The following is a 23564-nucleotide window of genomic DNA, read 5'->3' as shown; positions in this document are numbered from 1 at the left end:
TTTTCCAGTCAAATCCTGGTTAAGATGAAGCACTGATATATACGCAGGTAGTAATAAAATTTAGTAGGTTTAGATCATCGATATTGTATTTGTTTTTGTCTATATTTATAATACTAGTAGATAAATATTTACTTCGTAAATCATCCTGCCACAATAAATTTTCGACACCGAAAAATTCGTCTACATGATAAAATTGTAAATAATATTGTTTTTATTTTGTTTACTATTAAACATATATACTCGCAAAAATTCACTGTTTTTGTGACAAATAGTCATCAAGTTTTTTTGTTTTAAAAAAAGCTGACCAAAAAGGCTTTTTTTGTGGAGCGGCCAAACTGTTCATTTAAATTTTATATCAATGACGTTCCTCTACGGGTCGACTTACATATTTCTTCCTTAGCACAAAACCTTCTTTCACCATGGCCTTCTCATGTAATGAAGTGTATGTATTTTTGTGCTACTGAGTAGTACGCAGTACAAATTTTGGAAGTTCCAACCTTTTTAGGTTCTGCACCATCCCTTAATGCTCTACATAAGGAGTGGTGCAAAGGAGGATACATAATCATCATAGGACCGTATCGGGATCAGTCACTCGGGGTTAATCCTGAGAAGACTGATGTGGTACTGCTCTCTCAAAGAAGGGCTATTGGACCTACAAGAGAGCTTACCTTCTATGGTAAAACTGTATCGGTTTCCACGTCAGTGAAGTACCTAGGAGTGATCCTTGACCCTACACTTTCATGGAAGGAACATCTCGACGACAAGGTGAAGAAGGCCGCGGCAGCTTTCTGAGCCTGCAGAAGAGCTTTCGGAGTCAAATGGGGTCTGCAGCCGAAAATTTTATATTGGGTGTATAAATCCATGACAAGGCCTATCTTGACGTATGTAGCCATTGTGTGGTGACCCCGGGCTAGACTGGTTTCAGCTAAGGCCTAGCTGATTCACCTCCAGCGGTTGGCATGCGTTGTCATCTCAGCGGCTCTTGAGGCTTTGCTGGATTTACCCTCTCTACATCTTATTGTAGAGCCCAATTTGTTGAAAATTAATGGTCGGATCGACCATTAGGACATCTGGAGACAGGCTCTCGATTGTTGTTCTGTGATTTCTATGGTACAAGACAGCATGGCCCCCAATTGAGTTCTCATCCTCCCTCTTCTTCTTCTTTCAGCAGCGCTAAGAGCTTTCTTCAAGTGTCATATTCGCGGCGAAGATCGCCAACCATCATAGCTATTCGGACTTTTGAGACGGCTGCTCTGAAAAGTTCATTTGATGTACATCCGTACCACTCTCTCAGGTTGCGCAGCCATGACATTCTACGCCTCCCTATGCTTCTCTTTCCTTGGATCTTTCCTTGCATAATCAGTTGGAGCAAAGTGTATTTCTCTCCACGTGTAATATGTCCAATTTTCTTGTTTTAATTAAATTTAAAATTTATATTTTTTTATTCATCCTTCTCAGAACCTCTTTATTTGTGACGTGTTCTGTCCACGATATTTTCAGAATTCTTTTATACACCCACAGCTCGAATAATTCCAGTTTTTTCATTGATGTCGCATTCAAGGTGAAAGATTCCATTCCATAAGTCGAAAAAACATAGCACCTCGCCAACCTAACTCTTAGTTCCAATTTTAAATCCCTTGTACATAGCACTCTTCTCATTTTGTTAAAATTTGCTCTAGCTTTTTCTATTCTGATTTTGATGTCCTGAATGTAATCATTTGTGGAGTTAATCATAGTTCCCAGATATGCATATTTGTTCACTTGTTCGGCGTTGGTTGTGTCTATTAAAAGATTCTCGTTATTTCTTAGAGTTTGCGATATTTTCATAAATTTCGTCTTCTTAACGTTCATTGTCAGACCGTACTCTTTTCCATACTCCGCTATTTTGGTCTCCAGTCTCTGAAGATCTTCAATATTTTTGGCTAAGATCACAGTGTTGTCCGCATATCTAATGTTGTTAATGGAAACTTCATTTACCTTTATTCCAGCTGTTTTACCCTTAAGAGCTGTTTTCAAGATCTCTTCGGTGTAGGCATTAAAAAGAATTGACGACAATACGCATCCCTGTCTCACTCCACGTCTAATTTCAATTTCTTCTGACAGCTGTTCGTTAACACGTACTTTTGCTCGCTGTTCATAGTATAAATTTGATATGATCCTGAGGTCGTTGTAGTCAGGGCTCAGACTTGGTGCCCTTGCTGATTACTGCAGATATGGAAACCCGGAACAGCCAGATTCCCAGAAACGCCGAAGAATAGGTCCTTGTGGGCCTATTCCGCATGATAGGGGTGATACAATCGACCCTTCTTAAGAGGTTCAGGTGTCTGAAAGGCCCGATCTACCAAAACCCTTACCAAAACCGATAACAGTAAAAGAGGAGAAAAAGATCAGTTAGAACTCTACAAAAACATTAGAAAACGTCGGAAATAGTCGGAAGGAAATTTTATTGGTGGAAGAACTCAGTGCAAGAACTAGAAGAAAGTATAGTAGCAAAACAGTAGGTCCAAATGGAGAAAATGTCTTGAATTTAGATATAAAATCAAATAAAAGAAAAGGAGAAACCTTACCAGAGGTGGCTGACCACAGGAGATTAGAAGACAAAGAAATATATCAGAGGCACACTTCTGTAACAAAAAAGTAAATTAAGAGTAGAAAAAACCAATTTTACCAAATTTTAAGAATTTACCTTGGTCATTATCATATCATGTTATGCAGTTACTAGAATTTACGCTTCTATGTACAAATTTTATTTTGTAGGTACATACAAAAACAAAAAAAAAACCAAAATGTTTAGAAAAGCAAAACCTATATTTTTTTACTCTTCAAGATTTTTCGTATCACTAATACTTTTTGAGTTACATATTTGAAAAAAAAAAATTCATTGTTTTCAAAATTGCTATAATATTTTTTAAATATAAATATCGTAGTCGTAATTATTTCTTTTAATATTATTTGATTCTTTAAGTTAATATCTGTGTGTGGTCAACCATACAGGATAAACTAATTCAGGTTAAGTTGAGATTTGAGTTCACTTGTGTACGCCTTTGGGAAATAATCTAAATTACACACAACAACTTAATACATTGTTCAGATCTAAAACAGCTACTGGCGCTTTTCATTCCCATTGCAATCCTTTAATGTTTAATGGGATCACAACCTTTGTCCGTCTGTTAGGAAATGCGGGGGTTATTTAGAAAATGGACGTGCTAACGACGCACATTGTTTGTGGGAGTGCGACGAATTCTTTTTTTAGTTAAGCATATAAACCTAAGTCAACCACTTAAAGTTATTAGAAGGCTTTCGAAAAATACATTGAAATAAACTCTTTTAAAATAAACATGCAAATGTTCTGTAATAACATGTAAAATGTGCATTTATAGGACATAGAAAATTCTGATCCTCGTTTCTGTTTTCGGTGTATGTGTTTCGCCGCTATCATTAATACTCCAGTCGTCAAAGACGAAAATGCCACGGAATTCAAAAAATATATCCGAATCATCCGATTTTAGAACAGATTAAAAAAGACCTTGTGACTCTACAAAATATTCATAAACAACTACATATTGTGTGGATACCATCTCATGTGGGGATACCAGTAAATGAGATAGCTGATCAAATGGCCAAAGAAGCTTGTAAAATGGAGAGATCCGGTGATAAAAACTAACCAAATTCCTCACTCAGATATGAAAAAATGCATATATATATATATATTTATATATATATATATACAAGGATTTCCACAGTTTTCACTGTATTCCTTCACTCAACCGTTTTCTCCTATTTTTCCTGTTTAGCCAGTCCCTTTCCTGTAGGTTTCTTCTACTCATTGCTTCGTCCACTTCATCTCTGAAAGATCTTCGGGGTCTGCCTCTCTTTCTTCTTTCTATCGTGCTCCACTCTGTTATTCTATTTATCCACCGATTTTGGTCTGCTCTTCTGACATGTCCGTACCAGGTTAACCTCTTCTGTTCGATGTAGTCTATTATGTCGGAGTTCATTCCCATTCTCCTCTTAATCTCCATGTTATTTATTCTATCTCTTCTTGTTACTCTGCAGCTTCTCCTTAGGAATTCCATCTCTGTTGCTCTTATTTTGTTTTTGGTTTTCTTATTTATTGTCCAATTTTCACACCCATAAGTGAGGATACTTCTTGTCATGGTATTATATATTTTTTTCTTTGTTTTCATGCTGATGTTCTTATCCCATAGTACCGGGTTCAATTTTCGTATGCAGTCTTTTGTTTGTCCTGGTCTATTTTTTATATCTTCCTCCGTTGTTCCTTTGTTTGATATTATGAAACCTAAATACTTATACTTGTCTGTTCCTTTGATTTGTTTACCTTCGTTTATTTCCAGCTGTTTTATTTCTGTATTCTCCGTTGTTAGGTATTCAGATTTCTTTAGGTTTATTTCCATCCCATTCTTTGTATATTCCTGCTCCAGTTTTCTCATCATAAAACTGAGGTCATCCTCGTCTTGTGCGATCACTATTTGGTCGTCGGCAAAACTTAGCGTATATAGATATTCGTTCCTTACTGGTATACCCATTCCTTCGCACTTTCTTTTCCATGGTTTCAGGGCTTTTTTCAGGAATATTTTGAATAGGGTGTAGGATGTGGAGCAACCCTGTAGTAGTCCCTTTGTCGTCTTAAATGGACTGCATATTCTATTGCCCGTTTTGATAGCTACTTCGTTATTCTTGTAGAGTGCTTTTACCGCGTTTATTAATCTTCGTGGAACTTCGATGTCTTCCATTGCTTCCCATAGCTTGGTTCTAGGTATTGAGTCATATGCCTTCTTAAGATCAACAAAAGCCAGATGGATGGATCTATTTTTGGTCATTCTTGTTTCTATTAGTTGTTCGACCGTGTAAATGTGATCTAAGCATGCTTTCCCCGCTGTGAAACCTGCCTGGTCTTCTCCGATTTTATCTTGTATATATATTTCTAATTTTTCCTTTATGGTCTTTCCATACAGTCTGCCTATAGACGATATAATGCTGATTCCCCGATAGTTTTCGCAGTTTTTTCTATTTCCTTTCTTGTATATTGATGTCATATATGCTTGGGTCCATTCGGCCGGTAAGTCTTCTCCATTCAGTGCTCTCTCAAACATTTTATGTATCATACGGAATAACTTTTCCGATCCGTTCTTTATCAATCCATTTGATATTCCGCCGGGACCTTCTGCTTTTTTGTTCTTTAGAGTTTTGATCGTTCTCTTTACCTCAGCTAGGCTTAATTCGATTTCGTCATGTGTGTAGATTTCTATTCCGTCTATTTCTGATTCTTTGAATTGAATGAGTACACAAAAAACGTATGGTTACGAAGATGGCAACTCTTGCCAAATAATAAATTACGGCAAGCAAACCCAGATCTATCAGCGAAAACACCAAATTTAGTAAAGCGAAGGGACCAGGTTGTATTACATCGTATCCGAATAGGACATACCAGACTGACGCACGAACACCTACTAAGGAAGGAACCTTCTAGAATATGCTACGCCTGTGACACCAATATAACTGTAGGCCACATTGTTATAGACTGTCCATTATATCAAATGGAAAGACAGGCTACTGGAGTACCAAGTGATATAAAGTGCGCTTTAGACAGTGCGCATTGTGACAAAATCATTAGGTTTTTAAAGGAAACGAAATTGTATAATCAAATATAAGTGATACTTCAAGAAAAATTCTAAATTATAATCAACTTTGTAAAAACTTTATAGTTTATATTTTATATTAATCATTATAATATATTATAGTCTCTATTGTCTCTATTTTGAGACCTCAAAAAAGATGCAAAAAAAGTTTACTACTTTTACCCACGGGCTTCCTCTTAAACCCGCAAAACTTAAAAACGCAAAAAATTTATTTACCAAGATGTAAAAAATGTTTATTAAGCCGTGTACACACATGCCACTAAATTGGAAAAGTAGCTGGCATGCCAGTTGCTTGACATAGGCCAGTAACTGGCAAGCACAAAACACATTTGCTAGTAATTGGCATGCCAGTAGCTCGCTTGCCTATACTGGCAAGGCGAAAAAGCAGGGTAGATTTTTACACATGCCAGTGCTAGCAAACAATCGTGTGGATTTCATCTGAAACTAAAGCACTTGCTTTGTAATTAAAAGTTTTTGAGTTTCCAAGAAAAAAAAAAAGGGGATCAATGGAAGGTATTCGGAATGAATTCAACAAGCAAATATTGCTGATGATCACAGATATTGTTAGAAATTTAACAATGAATCCGAAGCGGAACTAAAAAAGACAAAAATTTGGGAGATAAATTGGATTGGTAAGAGAGAAAATTTCGAAGCAATTTTTTATTTTGGCCTTTATCCTCTATTTTTCTTATTTCCTCTTGAATTTTGGAGTTAGCATTGTCACGGGCTATTTTATTTTTATATAGAGATGATTTAGAATTCAAAAGACTCCAATTCTCTATATATAGCAATAAATTTGATGGTTTTTTCATCACCCCAACGAAACATTTTTAATTAACAAGTTTAAAAATAAAACGATTAATTTTTATCACTAACACAACAAATCTGACAATTCTCTGCTAGCTACTGGCATGCCCGTAGATAGCGGTAGATATATTTCGAAGAGTATATAATTTTATCCGAGTCACAGTCCGTACTCCTCTAAATACATATATATCAACAGACTAACTGTAAATGCGCTTGAACAGCTAAGACCTCTAAGCTCTCTAGGAAGAATTGTTAGCTAAGTAAAAGGTCACTCTAATATTGCAGGCCGTGAAAAAGTAGACCATTTGGTTAAAGAAGCTACTTTAGTAGGTCTACAATACAACGAGTTGCTCAAATGAGATTTACTTGCAGCTAGAAAGAAACATGTTAGAATTAATTGGGAAATTGAGTAGCAATAAAAGGAAAAAGACAGTTAAGATTTGATTTCACATATAGTGCGTCTGTATATCCGCTTATACATATTTCACTTGTATATCCACTTATACATATTGGTTTACATTAAATTTTTGTATGCACTCTGACAAAGGCATTTCGTCATTCTCGTGATCATCCTTAACATTGGGAGAAACTACAGTCCATCTAGCTTGACGACGAAAGCACTTACAAATTGTCACTGACGTAACTGCACTCCACGCATTGTCTAACAAGTGGACTGTACGAAGGATGGTAATGTTCATGGCTGTTTCCGATAATGGCAATTTTAACTTCTTATGACTCCTTGGTCCATAGGCTGCAAGACACTCGTGCAGTTGTCTGGTAAGAAAACTAGATTTATATTGGTCAAATTAAGCTTGGGATGGGCTGAACAGTTGTCAACTAAGAGAAGATTTTTTTTTGAAGAGAGTTCCTTGTCCCACTTTCTCAATTCTTTTTCAAAAATAGCAGAAGTCATCCACGCTTTTTTGTTGACTGTGTAGTTTATAGGCAGTGTTTTTATGTTTTTGAAACATCTAGGATATAAACTTTTCCCAATAACCAAAAGCTTTCTTCTCTCTGTACCTGTCATGTTTGCACAAAAAAGCCTTCTTTGTTTTGAAAGCTTTTCACCGACACATTTTTGATTTTTGTAATTTAAAGTTTTGTCTGGGGTTAATTTGTAAAAGACAGTTTCATCGCCATTGAAGATATCTTTATCCTTGTATGGTTGCCTTAGTTGTGGCCATGTGTTTTGTAACCGATCACCTGTCATGTTCTCGTCCACACATTTTGCCTCTCCAACAATTTTGGTGCCGGGCTTTAAACCGATCTACTCCTTACTCTTTAAAGGCTTTTTCCGTCGACCGTCCATTTATGATCAATTTTAACACTCTCAAAATTATTGATTAATGACCTCTATTAATGAATGATTTTCTATTAATGAACGATTTCAATATAGGCAACACAAAATACATTGCTTACATAAATTAAACGCTCTGTGATTGGCAGTGACCTGTGGTGTAGGCAACCAAACATATACCTATTTATATTCCCACTAAAAAATTAATTTAAAATTAAGTAGCCGCTGTTAGTACTCTGTCATTGTATGTCATTTTTTACTTTATTGTTTAAAATTCTGTGTATTTGAAAAATCAAAGGATGGATATTGACGAAGAGTTTAATTTAACTCCACCAGAATTTAACTTCTTCTATCACAGAATTTACAGAGGTCCAAGAAGACTTGAATATAAATTTGTCAAAATGTTATACAGCAGATAATCATTTATCAATATCTTCTTTTAATTTCAGTAATTGTACTATTTCGAATATTAATGTTTACTATAATAAAACTACCACTAAGGAAACTTTGAATAAAGTCAATGAAAGCTGAAAAAATTGTTGTTTATCGTTAAGTAAATAAATATTTGTTTATAATTTATATTTGTTTATATTTTAAAGTTTTGTAACGAACTCGTGAATTAAAATGGCGATTAACAATCTCGAACATTAACGCGCTCGCTTCGCTCACGCGTTAAAATATCTCAATTGTTAATCGCCCTTATTAATACACTTGTTGGTAAATAACTATTAAAATATTATCCTTGTTTTTTAGGATTGAGCCGACAGTCGAATTACCAAGTCCAAATTGCCGACATATTTTAGCAATTTTTCAACCACTTTCAAATGCTCTTATAACACGCACTTTATCTTTAATAGGCAAAGTACCTTTTAGTACTACAACTTGCCATATTAAAAAATAAAAAGTTAATTACTAAATTAAAATCTAAAAACAAAACGAGCCGAACACAATTTCACGGTAGCGAAAATTTCTTAAACTGACTGTTCTGAAACAGAAAATTTGTCTGTTCTGTTGACAGAAGGGATAATCGGGCTTTCTCACATTCTTGGAAGGAACAATGCCGCAAAGCCGGAAACGCATTGCATTTTATTATTTATAAAATAAAAAACGACAACCTACTGTAAAATTTTATGACGCTATAGACGAGGCTTACTTTATTTTATGGCCGATAAAACCGGGGTTTTAATAATGTTATCGAATAGTTTTTGGCCGGATCTAACTACCGAGGACGTAACTACCGGGGTCGTGATATCCAAGTTCCGCTGTATCTAACTCTTTTATCTACTCCCTCAAACGAGAGAAGCTCCATCTCTCGGAAAATTTATACTACGTACGTTAGATGCCTTTTTGGACATGCTATATACATATATAAAATAAAACTTTCACAAACATATACATGTCAATATGACGACAGTTTGAATGAACTTAACCACTGAAGGTTTTAGTGTCGGTATAATGAAGAAGCCATAAAATTTTTATTTCAAGCGATCTCCCAACAAAAATCATTCTGCCACAGAACGTTGTTTCTATCTTCCATTTAAGTAGCCCAATACCAATTATTAAGTCCAAAGCCAAATACCTCTCCACAAACACAAGTCATCGATCTAGAACAATTTTTAAAAATTACCTAAATCAAAATGATTTATAATGATTTAGAGCTCAAATAGATACACAGGAACTGGCGATTGTATATATATATATATATATATATATATATATATATATATATATATATATATATATATATATATATATATATATATATATATATTGCTGTACGAATATAAATATTCTTTAAACGTTTTCCTTTATTACATTATACAAATTAGAATGATCGCGAAGCAAAACCCTGTATTCGAAATCTCCAGATAGTTTTATACAAATATCTAAACGTCCCTCAATTAGTTCGCCCAAGCAAAATGTTCTATTGTTCAAAATAATATTTCGCGTGCTCTATTCCCCGTAATTATACGGTTTGATTAATATTATCCAAGGAGCTCTTCACCCTTTCACTGGATCCTTTTGAGAGTAGTTGACATGTAATTTTGAGAGTGATATTTAGCAGACTATAATGATCTTTTCCGTCATTTACAGAAATGGAAAATCTATTTATAATTTAAATTTCTGTTGAAGAAATCGATTAATAATGGTTTAATGTCCGTAAGGGCATTCCGGATATTACTTTCGGTTGGCATATTTTATCAATTCAATGGACGAACACGTTAATATAAAAGAAAAATATCAAAATTAAATATCTCGGTTATACGGTCTACCAAACGTTTACACTTTCGAAGATATAAAAAAGATTTCCATAAATATAAGGATCACTATGTCGAACAGATCCGATATTTTAAGCGTATGTAAAGTCTTAATAAATCCATGAAAGTTTTCGGGTGATAGGTATCAAAGTCAAATAGATTTCATACTAATTCCACAAATATGGCGACACTCTATTATACTTGGGGCGGAGATAGGGCAACCAAAATAATCGATACTTGTGCGAACGGCACTCAGGGTTTGTTTGGAGAGCTGGGGTCGTGGATAAGTAAATGGCAAGGGGTCGGATTGAGGCAACTACAAAAAATGAAACAAAGGGGTACTAGCGTAAATCTCTTGGAACAAACAAAACAAAAGGAAACAGGAAATACCTCTAGCAATTTAAAAAGGACGCCGCTTCGAGGTGCCAAATTATAACCATTACAACAGCTAGTTCTAACTATTGAAATAATTTTTAAACATAAAAAACATATCTTTTCCAAATGGAAACTCAAAAAAGGGTTAGAGAGTTAGTCAAGATAGACAAACAAAATGGTTTACAAAAAATTAAACGTTTATTGTGTCTCACCACAAACAGTTTCAAAAATACAGATAATACATAAAGACAGTCACAAAAGTAAATATAAAAATAACAAAGAAAAAGTTACATGTGTTCTATTCATTTACAAACTCGGGAGATGCTACAAAAACTTATAAATGTTACTGGACTATAAACTGTGGCAAATAAAGAATTATCTTTTTAAATAATGAAAGATTATTTGAAAAAAAATGTCTATCTTGACTTTAAAATTTAACACAAAAAGTTACCTTAAATTTCACTAAATTTCACTCTGCATGTCTGGGGTCGGCAACTGGAATCATGCTGGAATTATACTGGGGGCAGATCCGGGATGACGACCAGGGATAAGAAGATGAGGGTGGAAGCCAGCACCGGCTGGAACACAAACCTTGAAAACTCATCTCCTTCAAAGACTTTAACAGGCATAGCAAAATGGCAACATGAGGCCATCTTCAAAAACTATTGTAAAACTGCTAAATACCAAGTATCCTATTAAAATTAAAAAAAAAACACTTCGAATAGTGGAAGCTGTAGCTCAGTGTTAATTTTTAACGGGAGTATCTGTGTCGACAATTAAAGGCATTGTACGTGAAAAAAAGGTGACTGGGATTGTCCTAGTTCCAAAAGTACATTATCGTGGTGGAAAAAAATTGAATTGGATGAGTACCAGAAAAATTGTATACGCACTACTATTCATTCTTTCTTTTTTGAGAATAAAGCGCCAACCCTCCAATAAATTAGGATAAAGGTAATGGACAAAAATCTCAATTCAAAAATGTGCAATGAGACTAAGGATAATAATAAAAGAAGATTTGGGATATGAGAATTTATCGACTATCGACGACCTTTTATTAAGCGAAGTGGAATAAAATTTGAAGCATCTTCTTCTTAATTTGCTCGATCCTTTAAGGACAATGGCGATCATCATAGCCCATTTAACTTTGTCGGAAGTATTTCTAAAGAGTTCTATTGTTGTTTTTCTACTCTGCTTTAATTTATTTATGTATTTATTATTACAAGATGCTGTTCCGTTGCAAATTCAATTAGATGACCTCCTCGTTCGTTACGCTTACCTAAATCAAAGGGTACTCCAAAAACTTCACTGTGTCAAATTTGGCAAAAAAATCGGCCAATATTAATGTTACTTCGTTTTTTCTAACCCTTCTCCTGTTTCTCCAAATACTACATATAAATTATAAACCATCCCAATCTTCTCCTACAGCCTTTAGAACAACCATTAATTACCAGCAGGTTAAAAAATTATTAACAGCTAATTTGAAGATTAATTAAACCTCATTTATCGTCACCATAATTATAAATAAACATTATTGTCCCTGAAGGTATTGATTTAGTAGTTTTCATCTTTTACACATGCTGTTTGATACCACAATCATTTCCTCAGCTGGAGATATCTCCCTTTTAAACTTATTTCAAGTTTTTGCTAACAGGTCGCAGTTGTATTTTTAAATCTCTCTAAATTTGATATTTTTGTCTATGGCCAAAAGTCACGATACATTAAGTAGATAATATTTCTTTAAATATACTATCATTGTACAATTAAGGGTTATTAAAAAACTGCTTATAAAATTAGTTCAGTAGTTTATGAACTAATAAGCATCGTGGAAAATCTGATCGTTTAAATGGAGAGATTGGGAGAAATGAAAGGGAGGTACAGCATTGCCAATGGCATTAACTGCTAAACAAACTGTCAAACTGTCACTAGAGTCCCTCGTTCTTGTGATGTGACTGACCCAACTTGTTTTGTGCCTTTTTTCAGCAACACTTTATGCGGTATTTGACAATTTTTTTTCAAATAATTTAGGATTTAGGGCATATATCAACTAAACAATGTGTCTTGCACACTTGCTAAGGTCAGGCGTCTCGATTTAAAAATAACGTTTTAAAATGGCTTAAAAAAAGTTAAATAATAATACGGCGGTCCTTTGGACCTCAATCGTGTACTAACGGACTAAGGAGTAAGCTATGTATATAACAATAAAACACAGGAACATTTTTACACTATATTCTCTACTGACTATAATTTTTGCTAAATTAATATTTAAGTGCATATACTTCAATAATAAATACTAATGCAGAAATGATATACCCTACGTTCAATATATAAAAAGCACCCAGTAGATAAACAATTTTTAAATGGTGTATAAATAATGCCGATGGATTTTCTACTATTACTTTTTTCAAGGGTATGGCTTGTTCAATCTTCCATTTTTTCAACAAACCACTTTGATGAATAACTTCAATCCAATAGTTCATTATTTCGGTAAAAGGAAATCCCTTTCTTGAAGCCACTTTATACTTGATTCCGGTCATCTAAAAAAAAAAAAAACAAAAAAATATGCTCAATTCTGTTCTGTTATGAAAATACAATACAATTATGTTCTATGTACTGGAAACACTGAAATTTCTGTAGAGAGAGAAAAATGATTGGAAGGATAGAAGAAGAATTCCCAATATATATTAGATTGGTATAAAATATATCACAAAGATATTGTATATTATAATAAGGAGAAGCTAACAAAACAGAAATATGCTACAACCAATTTATTCATAACAATATTTGATCGACGTCTCACCCATTGTTCATCTAGAGCAAGTTCAATTGTGCGTAAGCCACTGATATCGAAACTTTTTGGGAATTGGGTCAAACTTTCTTTATTTTTCAATCATTCCTCGAAAATGTTTATTTAAAAAATGAGATAAGAAGCTTCGGTAACCAGAGGTATACAGGTTGGTAAAGCTCGAAATTATATACTCAATGACATTAGAAGTGTTACAGAATAAATTCTTGAACTTAATTTTTTGGCAACAGAATGACAACATTTAAAACATGCTATGATAACAATATCAATGTTTTACCTTTTGTACTTTTAACAAAAATAAAGTTTTACGTTTAAATTTTTTTGTGAAGATACCGATTTGTAAAAGCCGGTTTGTATAGAAATTTTTAGTTATTATTCCTCAGTCTAATTGTATTCAGTGTAAGAAAATGCCTCGAGTTCGAAAAAATCAAAATTACCACCATGTAAGCGATTTTGACAGGGGCAGAATTATTGCGTATAGAGATATGGGTTTGTCGTATCGCGTAATAGGCCGTCGCGTTAATTGTACGGCAATGACAGTTATGCGTGCCTGTCGTGTGTGGACAAACGAAGGTAGAGGAACACGAAGAAGACCTACTGGTCAACCGAGGCGTATCACAGAGCATCAAGATAGGCGCTTTAGATTACTTGCTCTGCGAGACCGTTTTGCTACTACGCGTCAAATTGCTGACCAATGGTTTGGAGTAATAGGTAGACCTGTTAGTATGCGTACACTATATGGTCGCATTCGAGCCTTTAGACTGGTTTCATTCCGCCCACGACTAATGCTTCCTTTGACTGCGGATCACTGTCATCAACGTTTGAATTGGTGCAGAGAACGGCAGCATTGGGTGGCAAAATAGAGTAATGTAGCATTCAGCGATGAATCAAGATTCTGTTTATTAATGCATGATGGTCGTAAGATGGTAAAACGCTGCCGTGGAGAGCGACGAGATATCGGGTTTGCTGTTGAGAGGCATGTACACAGGACAGTTGGAGTAATGGTTTGGGGGGCTATTGCCTATGGTAGCCGATCACCACTTGTGTTTATTCGAGGCAATATGACAGCTGCGCGTTATGTTGATGACATCTTACAAACCACTTTACTGCCTTATCTCGACGGCCGTCGAGACGTCCTTTTTCAGCAAGACAACGTGAGTCCCCATATTGCTCGTCAAACTATGGACTTTCTCCAAGAAGCTGGCGTTAATGTTTTGCCGTGGCCGTGGCCACTGTATTCAGCTACGGGGTCGCCAAACACATTATTAATTTTTTTTTGATTACTTGTTAATAAAAATTCTTGACAACATTATCGTTTCATTCTTGATGTAAATCTACCATGTTGCCAATGATGTGTAAATAATAAGAAATTTATTAGAACAGTTTCTACGTTTTTTTACGATCACTATAGACTTTAGTTTTCACTTGCAACAAACACGAAAAACTTTACATTATTGTTGCAGGTCTGAAATTATTAGGTTTTTTTGGGGGAAAAGGAAGCAAATTGGAGCGGAGCGAGTCATGAATTGAGCCAAGATCGAACGTCTTGTCTGAACATGAGTCTACACATAAGAATATTGAGGAAATATTCTGAGAGATCAAAAGAGGAGTGAAGGCATCAGAACATAATATAACATACACAGTATAAACGAGCGGATACTCAACAACAAAGAATGGAATAATGACATAAATAAGTAGAATGAAGGAGACACAAGAGGTCAAATTAGCAAGAGATAGATCAACTAATCATAGAAGATAAACTGAAAACCTTCCGTAGAGGTGTTAGTCCGTCAATAAATGAGCAGAATTACTTGTAGCGAGGACGATGATGTGTACGAATACAAAACAACCGGACAGACTTTTTCAAAATCTCGCAGGGATTAAAGCAGGGAGATGGGCTGGCACCAACATTGTTTAACCTGGCACTGGAGTATGCGGTTAGGCAAATGCAAACTGGACGAGAAAACCTACTGACCAATAAAACGGTTCAACTGGCTGCCTACGCCGATGATATTAATATTATGAGTAGAACATCAACAGGAGCACAGGAAGCATACGCAGAGTTAAAAACACAAACGAAAAGGCTAGGTCTGGAAATTAACACAGAAAAAACAAAAATAATGGTACAGACGAGAAGAAATATAATCCCACAAAACATTATGCATGAAGATGACATTGAAACGGTTGGAAAGTTTACATACCTGGGAGTAGAAATATATGCCGATGGAGCAGAGGATGGAGAAATACGAAAAAGGATAACGCAGGCAAACAAAGCTTATTTTGCCCTCTCCCATATATTTCGGTCTAAAAGTGTCCACCGAAATACAAAGATGAGAATCTATAAAACTTTAATTCGGCCAATAGCATGTTATGGCAGCGAAGCATGGGTCCTGAAAGAAACATCCAAAAACAAACTCGACACATTCGAAAGAAAAGTACTGAGGAGAATACTAGGACCTGTGAGGGAAAACGGAATCTTCAGAATTCGATATAACAACGAGCTCTATCAACTGTATAAGGAAACACCCCTGTCAGACTTCATTAGAATACAAAGATTGCAATGGGCCGGACATGTGATACGAATGGGAGAGGATAGGCTACCAAAACGAGCACTGAACGCCAGAATGCAGGGAAAGAGACCAGTTGGAAAGCCAAGAAAGCGCTGGGAAGACACAGTAAGCAGCGACGCACAAGCACTTTTAGGAGTCCGTGTATGGAGAAGAGCAGCCACAGACAGACAAGGGTGGAGGCAAAAAATAAAGGAGGCCAAGGCTCATTTTGGGCTGTAGTGCCGTAGAAGAAGAAGAAGAAGAGGACGATGATGAAGAAGAAAAAGGTTTAGAGAACTTAATCTCTCTAAATTACTCCTTCTGACAAATTTCATGATTTTTGGACTTCTGGGGGATTTTGTTCTACATTTGAAGTTCATTATTTAGATACGTAAATATACTTTGAATGCGTAAATAAACAGCGTAAAATATAATTTATAATTTATTGTACATTTGATAAATAAACTAGAACTTTATAATTATGATTTAGCTTACTTGTTCCTCTGTTGACATCTCAAATTTTTCAACCTTTTTAAGATCGGTGTTTTGCTGTATTTGAATGTAAGAAATGGGAATATTATTTTCAATATACTTGTTAATATCTCGGTAACTGATGGTGTCGTGGTCCATAATCAGCCACATATTATTGGTAGTTCTAGCCAAAGAGTTATTATATCCAGTAAAATACAAAAATCTTTCCACCTCATTTTGTTTATTATTTTTGACTAAAATAAGAACAATTAATATTTAAATAAATTTATATAGAATAACACTTTTAAATATTGGAAGCAAGTAAAGCCTAAAACGTTATTAAGTATTATTTTGTATGGGATTAAATTACAATTGCTTGAAATAAGAATAAAATTTTACCGAAAAAACATGAGAAAACATTTGTTTTGACGTTTCGATTTCCAATCCGGAAATCGTTTAAAAAAATTTTAAATTAGGACATTAGATATTCGTTCTGTGCAACTGACGGGAGGGGATATACGTCACGTTTAAAGCGCTCGTATCGGAAAAATTTGTCATCACGGTAAGGTTTTTATAACTTATAATTATACGTTATAATTGTTCAAAATGATAGTAGGTAATATTTGTTGCATCGCAAACTGTTACAGTAGCAGTAAAAGTGGTTGCACTTTTTATCGATTTCCGAGTAAAAATAATAAAAAGCATCACTGTGAACTGTAGATTGCAGCTCTAATGTAAATTAAATTTCATATATTGTTACAATGTATTAGATAGTTTTATAAAACGTTTCCGTAAACCGATAATACTATTAAAATAATATCTAAATATAATTTATATATTTACAGCAGTAAATCTGCATTTACAATTGCAAAAGTGAGGTTAGAATTGGGATCTCAAAAAATCTAAATTTACTGAAATTTGTTCTTAGTACAAATAAACTCTGTAATTATATAAATTGGTATAATAAATATAAAATATATAAATTGTTATTATATTATTATACATATTTATAAAATGTTTATAATATATAAATCAAACTTATGTGTTTGTAAAAATATCCAAATTTTGAACTGTCAAAAAATCTATTTGTAATATATAAACATTACGATAACGTTATTTAAATATAAATAATTAATACACTGAGAATATTTACTATTAAATATAAATTTTTGATTTTATTACATTTATAAATGTATTCAATGGTGTAAACTTTATGACGAGATGATATAATCACCAATAGAGGGCGATACTTGTTTAACTGCACCATCGAGCAAAAAGACAAAAGAGGGAATCTAATCGTTATGAAAAGGCGACCAAAAAAGTGGCCTCTGATGGCGGACATATCCGGAAATGCGAATGCGCCAAATTTAAATTTTCCGACACTTATTAACAGTAGCTATAAAATAGTTTTCAGAATGTGTCTTAGACGAGAAAATTTTAATTAAATATTAACGATAACAGTCTAAAATGTGAAACAATTGTTAAAAAACTTCAATATAAATAAGATTTCATGTGACAGTTGAGACAAATAATAACATAACCCAACTAAATTTGATTTCTTAAACAAGGAAAGACTCTCTTTCCTTGTTTAATTTGGCCTCTCAAGATGGCACTTCCTGTCTAACAATATTTTTGCCCCCACTACCTTTACATTCCCTCTTTTGTCTTTTTGCTCGATGAACTGCACGGAGCGATAGGTTGACAATAGTTTCAATTTGACAGATGACTTACTTTGCTACGATCTTTTAAGTAAATAGCAATATTTTGCGTGAAATTCTGAGTGTTGTTTTACCCTCTGATTGATATAAAAACCTGATCTTCATGTGCTTAGGTAGTCAATTATAGATGCTATATCTCTGATTTTCTATTAACTCATTAATGTTGGTATACTCTTATTGCTGACTTCCTCTTTCAGTGGAATCACAAGTTTCTTCTTTAACTTCTGGTGGAGTTAAAGACATTTAATTTTCTAAATCCATTTCATTTTCATTTTCTAAATCCATTTTAGTTTAATTTTTAGTAATATATACTTCTTCTACTTCTTTTTTTTTATAAGCAATTTTGCTTGTTCATTGGAGGATTAATACCTCTATTTAAGGCTGTGACTCCATCTTTTGGTGGTCGCCCGACACTTCTTCTGCCAATTGGTGACTTATTTTTTTTTCTATTTTGAGGACACGGGTTAGAGGACAATTTATGTTTATGTTGTTAATATTAAACTAATATTAATTATTTGTAGTGCGCTTTAAAACTACATAGTATTTATTTTTATATGTATAACGACTTTAAATTTTGTTCTGAAGCTATTTTCTCGTGGCATGTTAAAGTAATTACTATTTAAATGGGAATAAGCCACAATTAAAGGTTAAAGTACGTTTATTGACGTTTCAATTTCCACTTTGGAAATCGTTCTCAAAATACAAACATTATTTTGTATTTTGAGAACGATTTCCGAAGTGAAAATTGAAACGTCAATAAACGTACTTTAACCTTTAATTGTGGCTTATTCAAATTTAAATAGTAATGACTTTAAATTTTATTGTATACGTGATTACTGTTGTTGAAAACAAAAATGTCGCCCACTGATTCAGCTAATAAATTAGTTGAAAATACATGGAGTCCTTGCCGAAAACGTACTACAAGAAATTTTCTTAGCGCTAAAGTAAAAGAAATAATTTGAAATGTATTTAAATAAGAAACAATAAAAAAATTTCGGGTTAATGGTTGGAGATATTGTGGCAAGTAAAGTTGTAGTTTGTGATCGAAGTGTATTTACGGTGATTAAGGAAATTTTTTTATGAGAAACAAAAGACCCACCGTGGATATGGTTTTAAAGGTGATCGATGATCCAGATTTGCTAGATTTGGCGGAAACCACATTTTATAATATATTAAAAAAACTAATTTTCAATATCAACGCAGGGAAAAAAACGCCCTTTCATTTTATAGAGACGACATTGTGGTGTGGCGACGAGAATATATTCAACAGATAAGGAATTATAGAGGAGAGAAGTTCAAAATTTATTATCTGGATGAGACATGGTTAAACGCTGGGCATACAAAATCTAGAATATGGATAGACACTACAGTCAAATACCCTAAACAAGCTTTTTTGGATAAATTAACAACGGGATTAAAAAATCCTTTAAGTAATTTATTACATTCTATATATTTCAAATCTTAAAGCTTACAAATACTTTAAATTTTTAGCAAAAGGTAAAAGACTTATTTTATTATTTAAAAGATTATCTATAACATTAGCAGCGGGAATGAGTTTGTTGCCAATCCCCCCTGGGCACTTGAGTCGAATAAGTATGGTGATTACCATAAAGAGATGCTCAGATCCATAGACATATCAATCTTTTGAAAATTGGTGAAAATTTTTAATGTCTGACCAATATGAGAAGATAAATCTACCATTGTGCGTTAACAACGCACCGTACCATTCTCGTAAAATAAAGAAAATGTTAACAAGTGCATTTAAAAAAAAACAATATTCAGGATTGGCTCCGTTCCAAAAATATAATATAAAATTTTTTATGATAAATACGTAATTGATGAAATGGCAAAAACCCAAAATAAACTGATATTGAGACTTCCTCCGTATCACTGTGGATTAAACCTCATAGAACTCATCTGGACAAATATTAAAAATGATGGTAAAAAAAACACCACCTTCAAATTCTCAGATGCCATAAATCTATTTTATGATTCAATTTCATCAATTATACCAGAAATATGGAAGAACCTCATTTTACATGTTCAAGAGAAAGTAGAAAAGGAAATGTGGCGGCTGAAAAATGTAATTGAAACACATTTTAAACCACTTGTTATAAACGTTGATGGTAGCGACATATTACCCAGTTCATCAGAACAATGTTTAAAAGTACCCGAGATCTCGATCTCTGCTATATACACTTCTCCAAGAAATTAACGCACCACTTTGAAATATTAAAATATTTTAGTAGCGTTAATAAAAATTTCCATTGTAATGTTATATTTTGCAAGTCCCTTGTATATGCTATTCGTACACTCTATATTTATTGACTGTGTTTTATCGCTGTAGTTTTTTTGCAACAAAACAAAAAGAAGCAAAAATGCACTAATTCTATAAATATAATAATTTCCAAGTGTTCGCGAATTTTATTCGGCTACTGTTTAATTGTTGATTATTGTTAATTGTGTTTATTATGGAACGTCAATCACGTAATTTAACCCAAGATGAATGTGCCCAAGCAGTGATATTGTCGAAAGAAGGTTGGAGTTACCGAAGAATTGGTCGTCGGTTTAATGTACCCCACACATTCGTCTCACGGGTGTTAAAAAGATTCCTCGAAACAGAGAATCATACTCGCAGACCAGGGCAAGTACGAAACCGGGTAACTACCCCTATTCAAGATCGATTTTTAAGAATTTTTGCTCTTCGACAACTTTTTGTAACCCATCGAAGTCTACAAATTAAGTTACGAGACGTGCATGCTATACAAATTAATACTGAAACTGTTCGCCAGCGTCTTAGGGAATACAACTTAACACCTAGGATTGCCGCCCACATTTATTAAGTACAGAGCATCGAAGGGGGAGACTACATTTTGCCAGAGAAAACGTTAATTGGTTAGAGACTGACTGGGAACGAGTGCTATTTACTGATGCATCCCGATTTTGTTTGTACAATAACGAGAGACGTGTTCGTGTGTTGCGACGACCCAACGAACGATATGCTCAGTGTAACTTCTCACACACCACATTTTTTGGTGGAGGATCCGTTATGGTGTGGGGTGGTATTTCTTTGACCGCACGTACGGACCTAGTGGTCATACAAAATGGAACTGTTACAGCTGGAAGGTACATATTGGAGATCCTGGAGTAACATCTAGTACCATTCGCTCCTTATATCGGTGAAAATATCTTACTAATGCAAGATAATGCCAGACCTCACGCTGCACAGATCGTCAGAAATTATCTAGAAGAGGTAGAAATTAACACTATGGATTAGCCAGCACATAGTCCGGATTTAAATCCGATTGAAAATCTCTGGGATATCCTTGGTAGGCGATTAAGAGCGACACCGATCCAACCAAACAACTTACAGGAAGTGGGAGAGAGACTGATCCAGATTTGGAGAGAACTAGACCAAAATGAAACACGGCAAATAATTTTAAGTATGGGCCAACGACGTAAGGTTGTTATACGTAGTAGAGATGAAAACACTCATTATTAAGACTTTTTTCATATTTTAGTTTACTTTTCTTATCGTTATTTTTTTAGAATTTTCCGTTTTATTTTTTTGTTCTCCTGTACTTCAACATTTTCTGATGATTAGACAAATTGTTATAATTACTAATAAAATGTAGAATAAATCTAATAAAATTTTATTTATTATTCTCTGCCTGTTTACAGATAAAATTGATTTATTGAAGGGTGCGTTAATTTCTTGGAGAAGTGTATTTACGCCGAACTCAAATGTATTATGAATCTCTTTGTATTTTTGCAATATTTAAACTTTTTGGAATCGTACAAACAATTATAACAAAAATTATAAAGAAAACTTATATTTTTTGAAAACACTTACACATCTGAAAATACTTACACATCTGAAACTGATTGACAGATCCCAATACTTTCACCCTTCCAGGTGAAGCAAAGGTGCTGCTTAAGTAACTATTGTACTTAGCATTGACAAAAAATGCGAATAACAAACAACACGAAAATACCATTCTAGCAGACATGCGATTTGTCAATCTTGTAATGCTGGACTGAAAATTTATTCTGTATATGTTAAATATTGAGTTTACAAAACTATCTCTAGTTGATACTTTCCATAAAATGATTATAATTGTGGCAATAATCATTAGTGCTATTAGAAATCTTCTTTTGAAAAAGTTAAAAAAGAAATTGATGCTAAAATGGTTTGAGCTATGCGTTAAATAATAAAAGGATACGTCTTGAACTAAAGTGTTAAGATTATTTAGGCGAATAAACGAATGATTGTCAGCTGCATATAAAAATAGGTCGACGTGCCTTTCTTCGACTATTTTTTCGGCTGTTTTATAAGTTCCTGTTTGAAAATACCTAAAAATTTTTAAAATTATTTAAACTTTCTACCTTTTCTTTGATTTGTTTTTATAATTTTGTTCCGTCAATATAAATGAAAACTTACTCAGCCAAAAAATTTGGATTACTTTTCAGATAAACAGGAGTAAAATTCATCACCTTAGCAATCAGATTCACTACCAAGAAAACAACGCCAGGATACTTTTTGCTTAAAGGATCCCACATAAATATGGCGTATGGATTCCAGCTTATTGTTACCGGACACATGTTTATGCCTGTCCATATTTTTCTGTCTATAATATTTTCCACAGGAATTTCTACTGGATTAATTTTTCGCCCGCATTCATTTACCACATCAAACGGATACCAGCGAAGTAATTTACCTTCTAATGTTTGGATAATCGATCTAAAATATCGGAAAAGAATCAATCAATATTACATAGAAATATAAAAAAACTGGCTCGTGGCAGTTGATTTAAAAAAGTTATAAAAAAAGTAAATGGCGTCTAGTAAATGTCATTTTATTTTTATAATAAGTGATTATGTATGTTTATTAAGTAACTATAATACTGTGTTTTGTTAATAGGCTCAACAAAATTTGAACACCCTAAAATACATAAGGTAACATGGAGGTCACCAGATCAGAAAACATATAGTCAAATTGATCTCATAATGATTAATAAACGAAAACAATCGCCAATAAAAGATGTAAGAACATTCAGACGTGCGTGTGCAGATTAAGACCACTACATGATCACAGCCACTATAAGACAAAAAGTTAAAATTGAAACAAAACAAAAAAACCAACATAAAAAGTGGAATGTCAATAAAATGAGTAATGAAGAAGTAAGAAAAAAATATAAAGAGGCAGTAACAGTTCAAATAAAAGAGAAATATAAAGCAGAAGATATAAACACAGAATGGGAGACGATCAAAAAAATTAATCGAAGAAGATGCAAATATGCAGATAGGTAAAAGTCAGGCTAAAACAAAAAACGGATGGTATAACTAAGAATGTAGAGAAACAGGAAAAAAAGTGCAAGCCAGAAATGAATGGCTAAGAACAGATAAAGAGGAAGACAGAGAAGAATATGAAAAATTAAGAAGGAATGCTAAGAAAGTGATAAGACAAAATAAAAGAAAATGGGTAGAAAAAAAAATTCAGGAAATAGAACAGGAAAGAACAAACAGAAATACGAAAAGTTTTTATAAAAAGGTTAAAGAACAAAACAAAAAATACAAGGGCAAAACAAACGGAATAAAAAATAGAGAGGGAACAGTGATAATAGAG

The 23564-nt window shown here is 33.8% G+C and overlaps 1 protein-coding gene across 1 annotated transcript; it reads right to left on the bottom strand.

The window, feature by feature from the left end:
• Positions 1-12649: 12649 nt before the first annotated feature.
• LOC140438515 (uncharacterized) lies at positions 12650-22763 on the bottom strand. The gene is made up of 4 exons (XM_072528176.1): positions 22380-22763; positions 21810-22291; positions 16245-16474; positions 12650-12931 (listed from the first exon to the last, which is right to left on the bottom strand). The coding sequence occupies exons 1-4, from the start codon at positions 22538-22540 to the stop codon at positions 12653-12655; spliced, it is 1152 nt and encodes a 383-aa protein (XP_072384277.1). The 5' UTR covers positions 22541-22763; the 3' UTR covers positions 12650-12652.
• Positions 22764-23564: the final 801 nt, after the last annotated feature.

Source organism: Diabrotica undecimpunctata, chromosome 4, assembly GCF_040954645.1.
Source record: "Diabrotica undecimpunctata isolate CICGRU chromosome 4, icDiaUnde3, whole genome shotgun sequence".
In the NCBI taxonomy this organism is placed as follows: Eukaryota; Metazoa; Arthropoda; class Insecta; order Coleoptera; family Chrysomelidae; genus Diabrotica; species Diabrotica undecimpunctata.
This window is presented reverse-complemented; position numbering and strand designations above follow the sequence as displayed.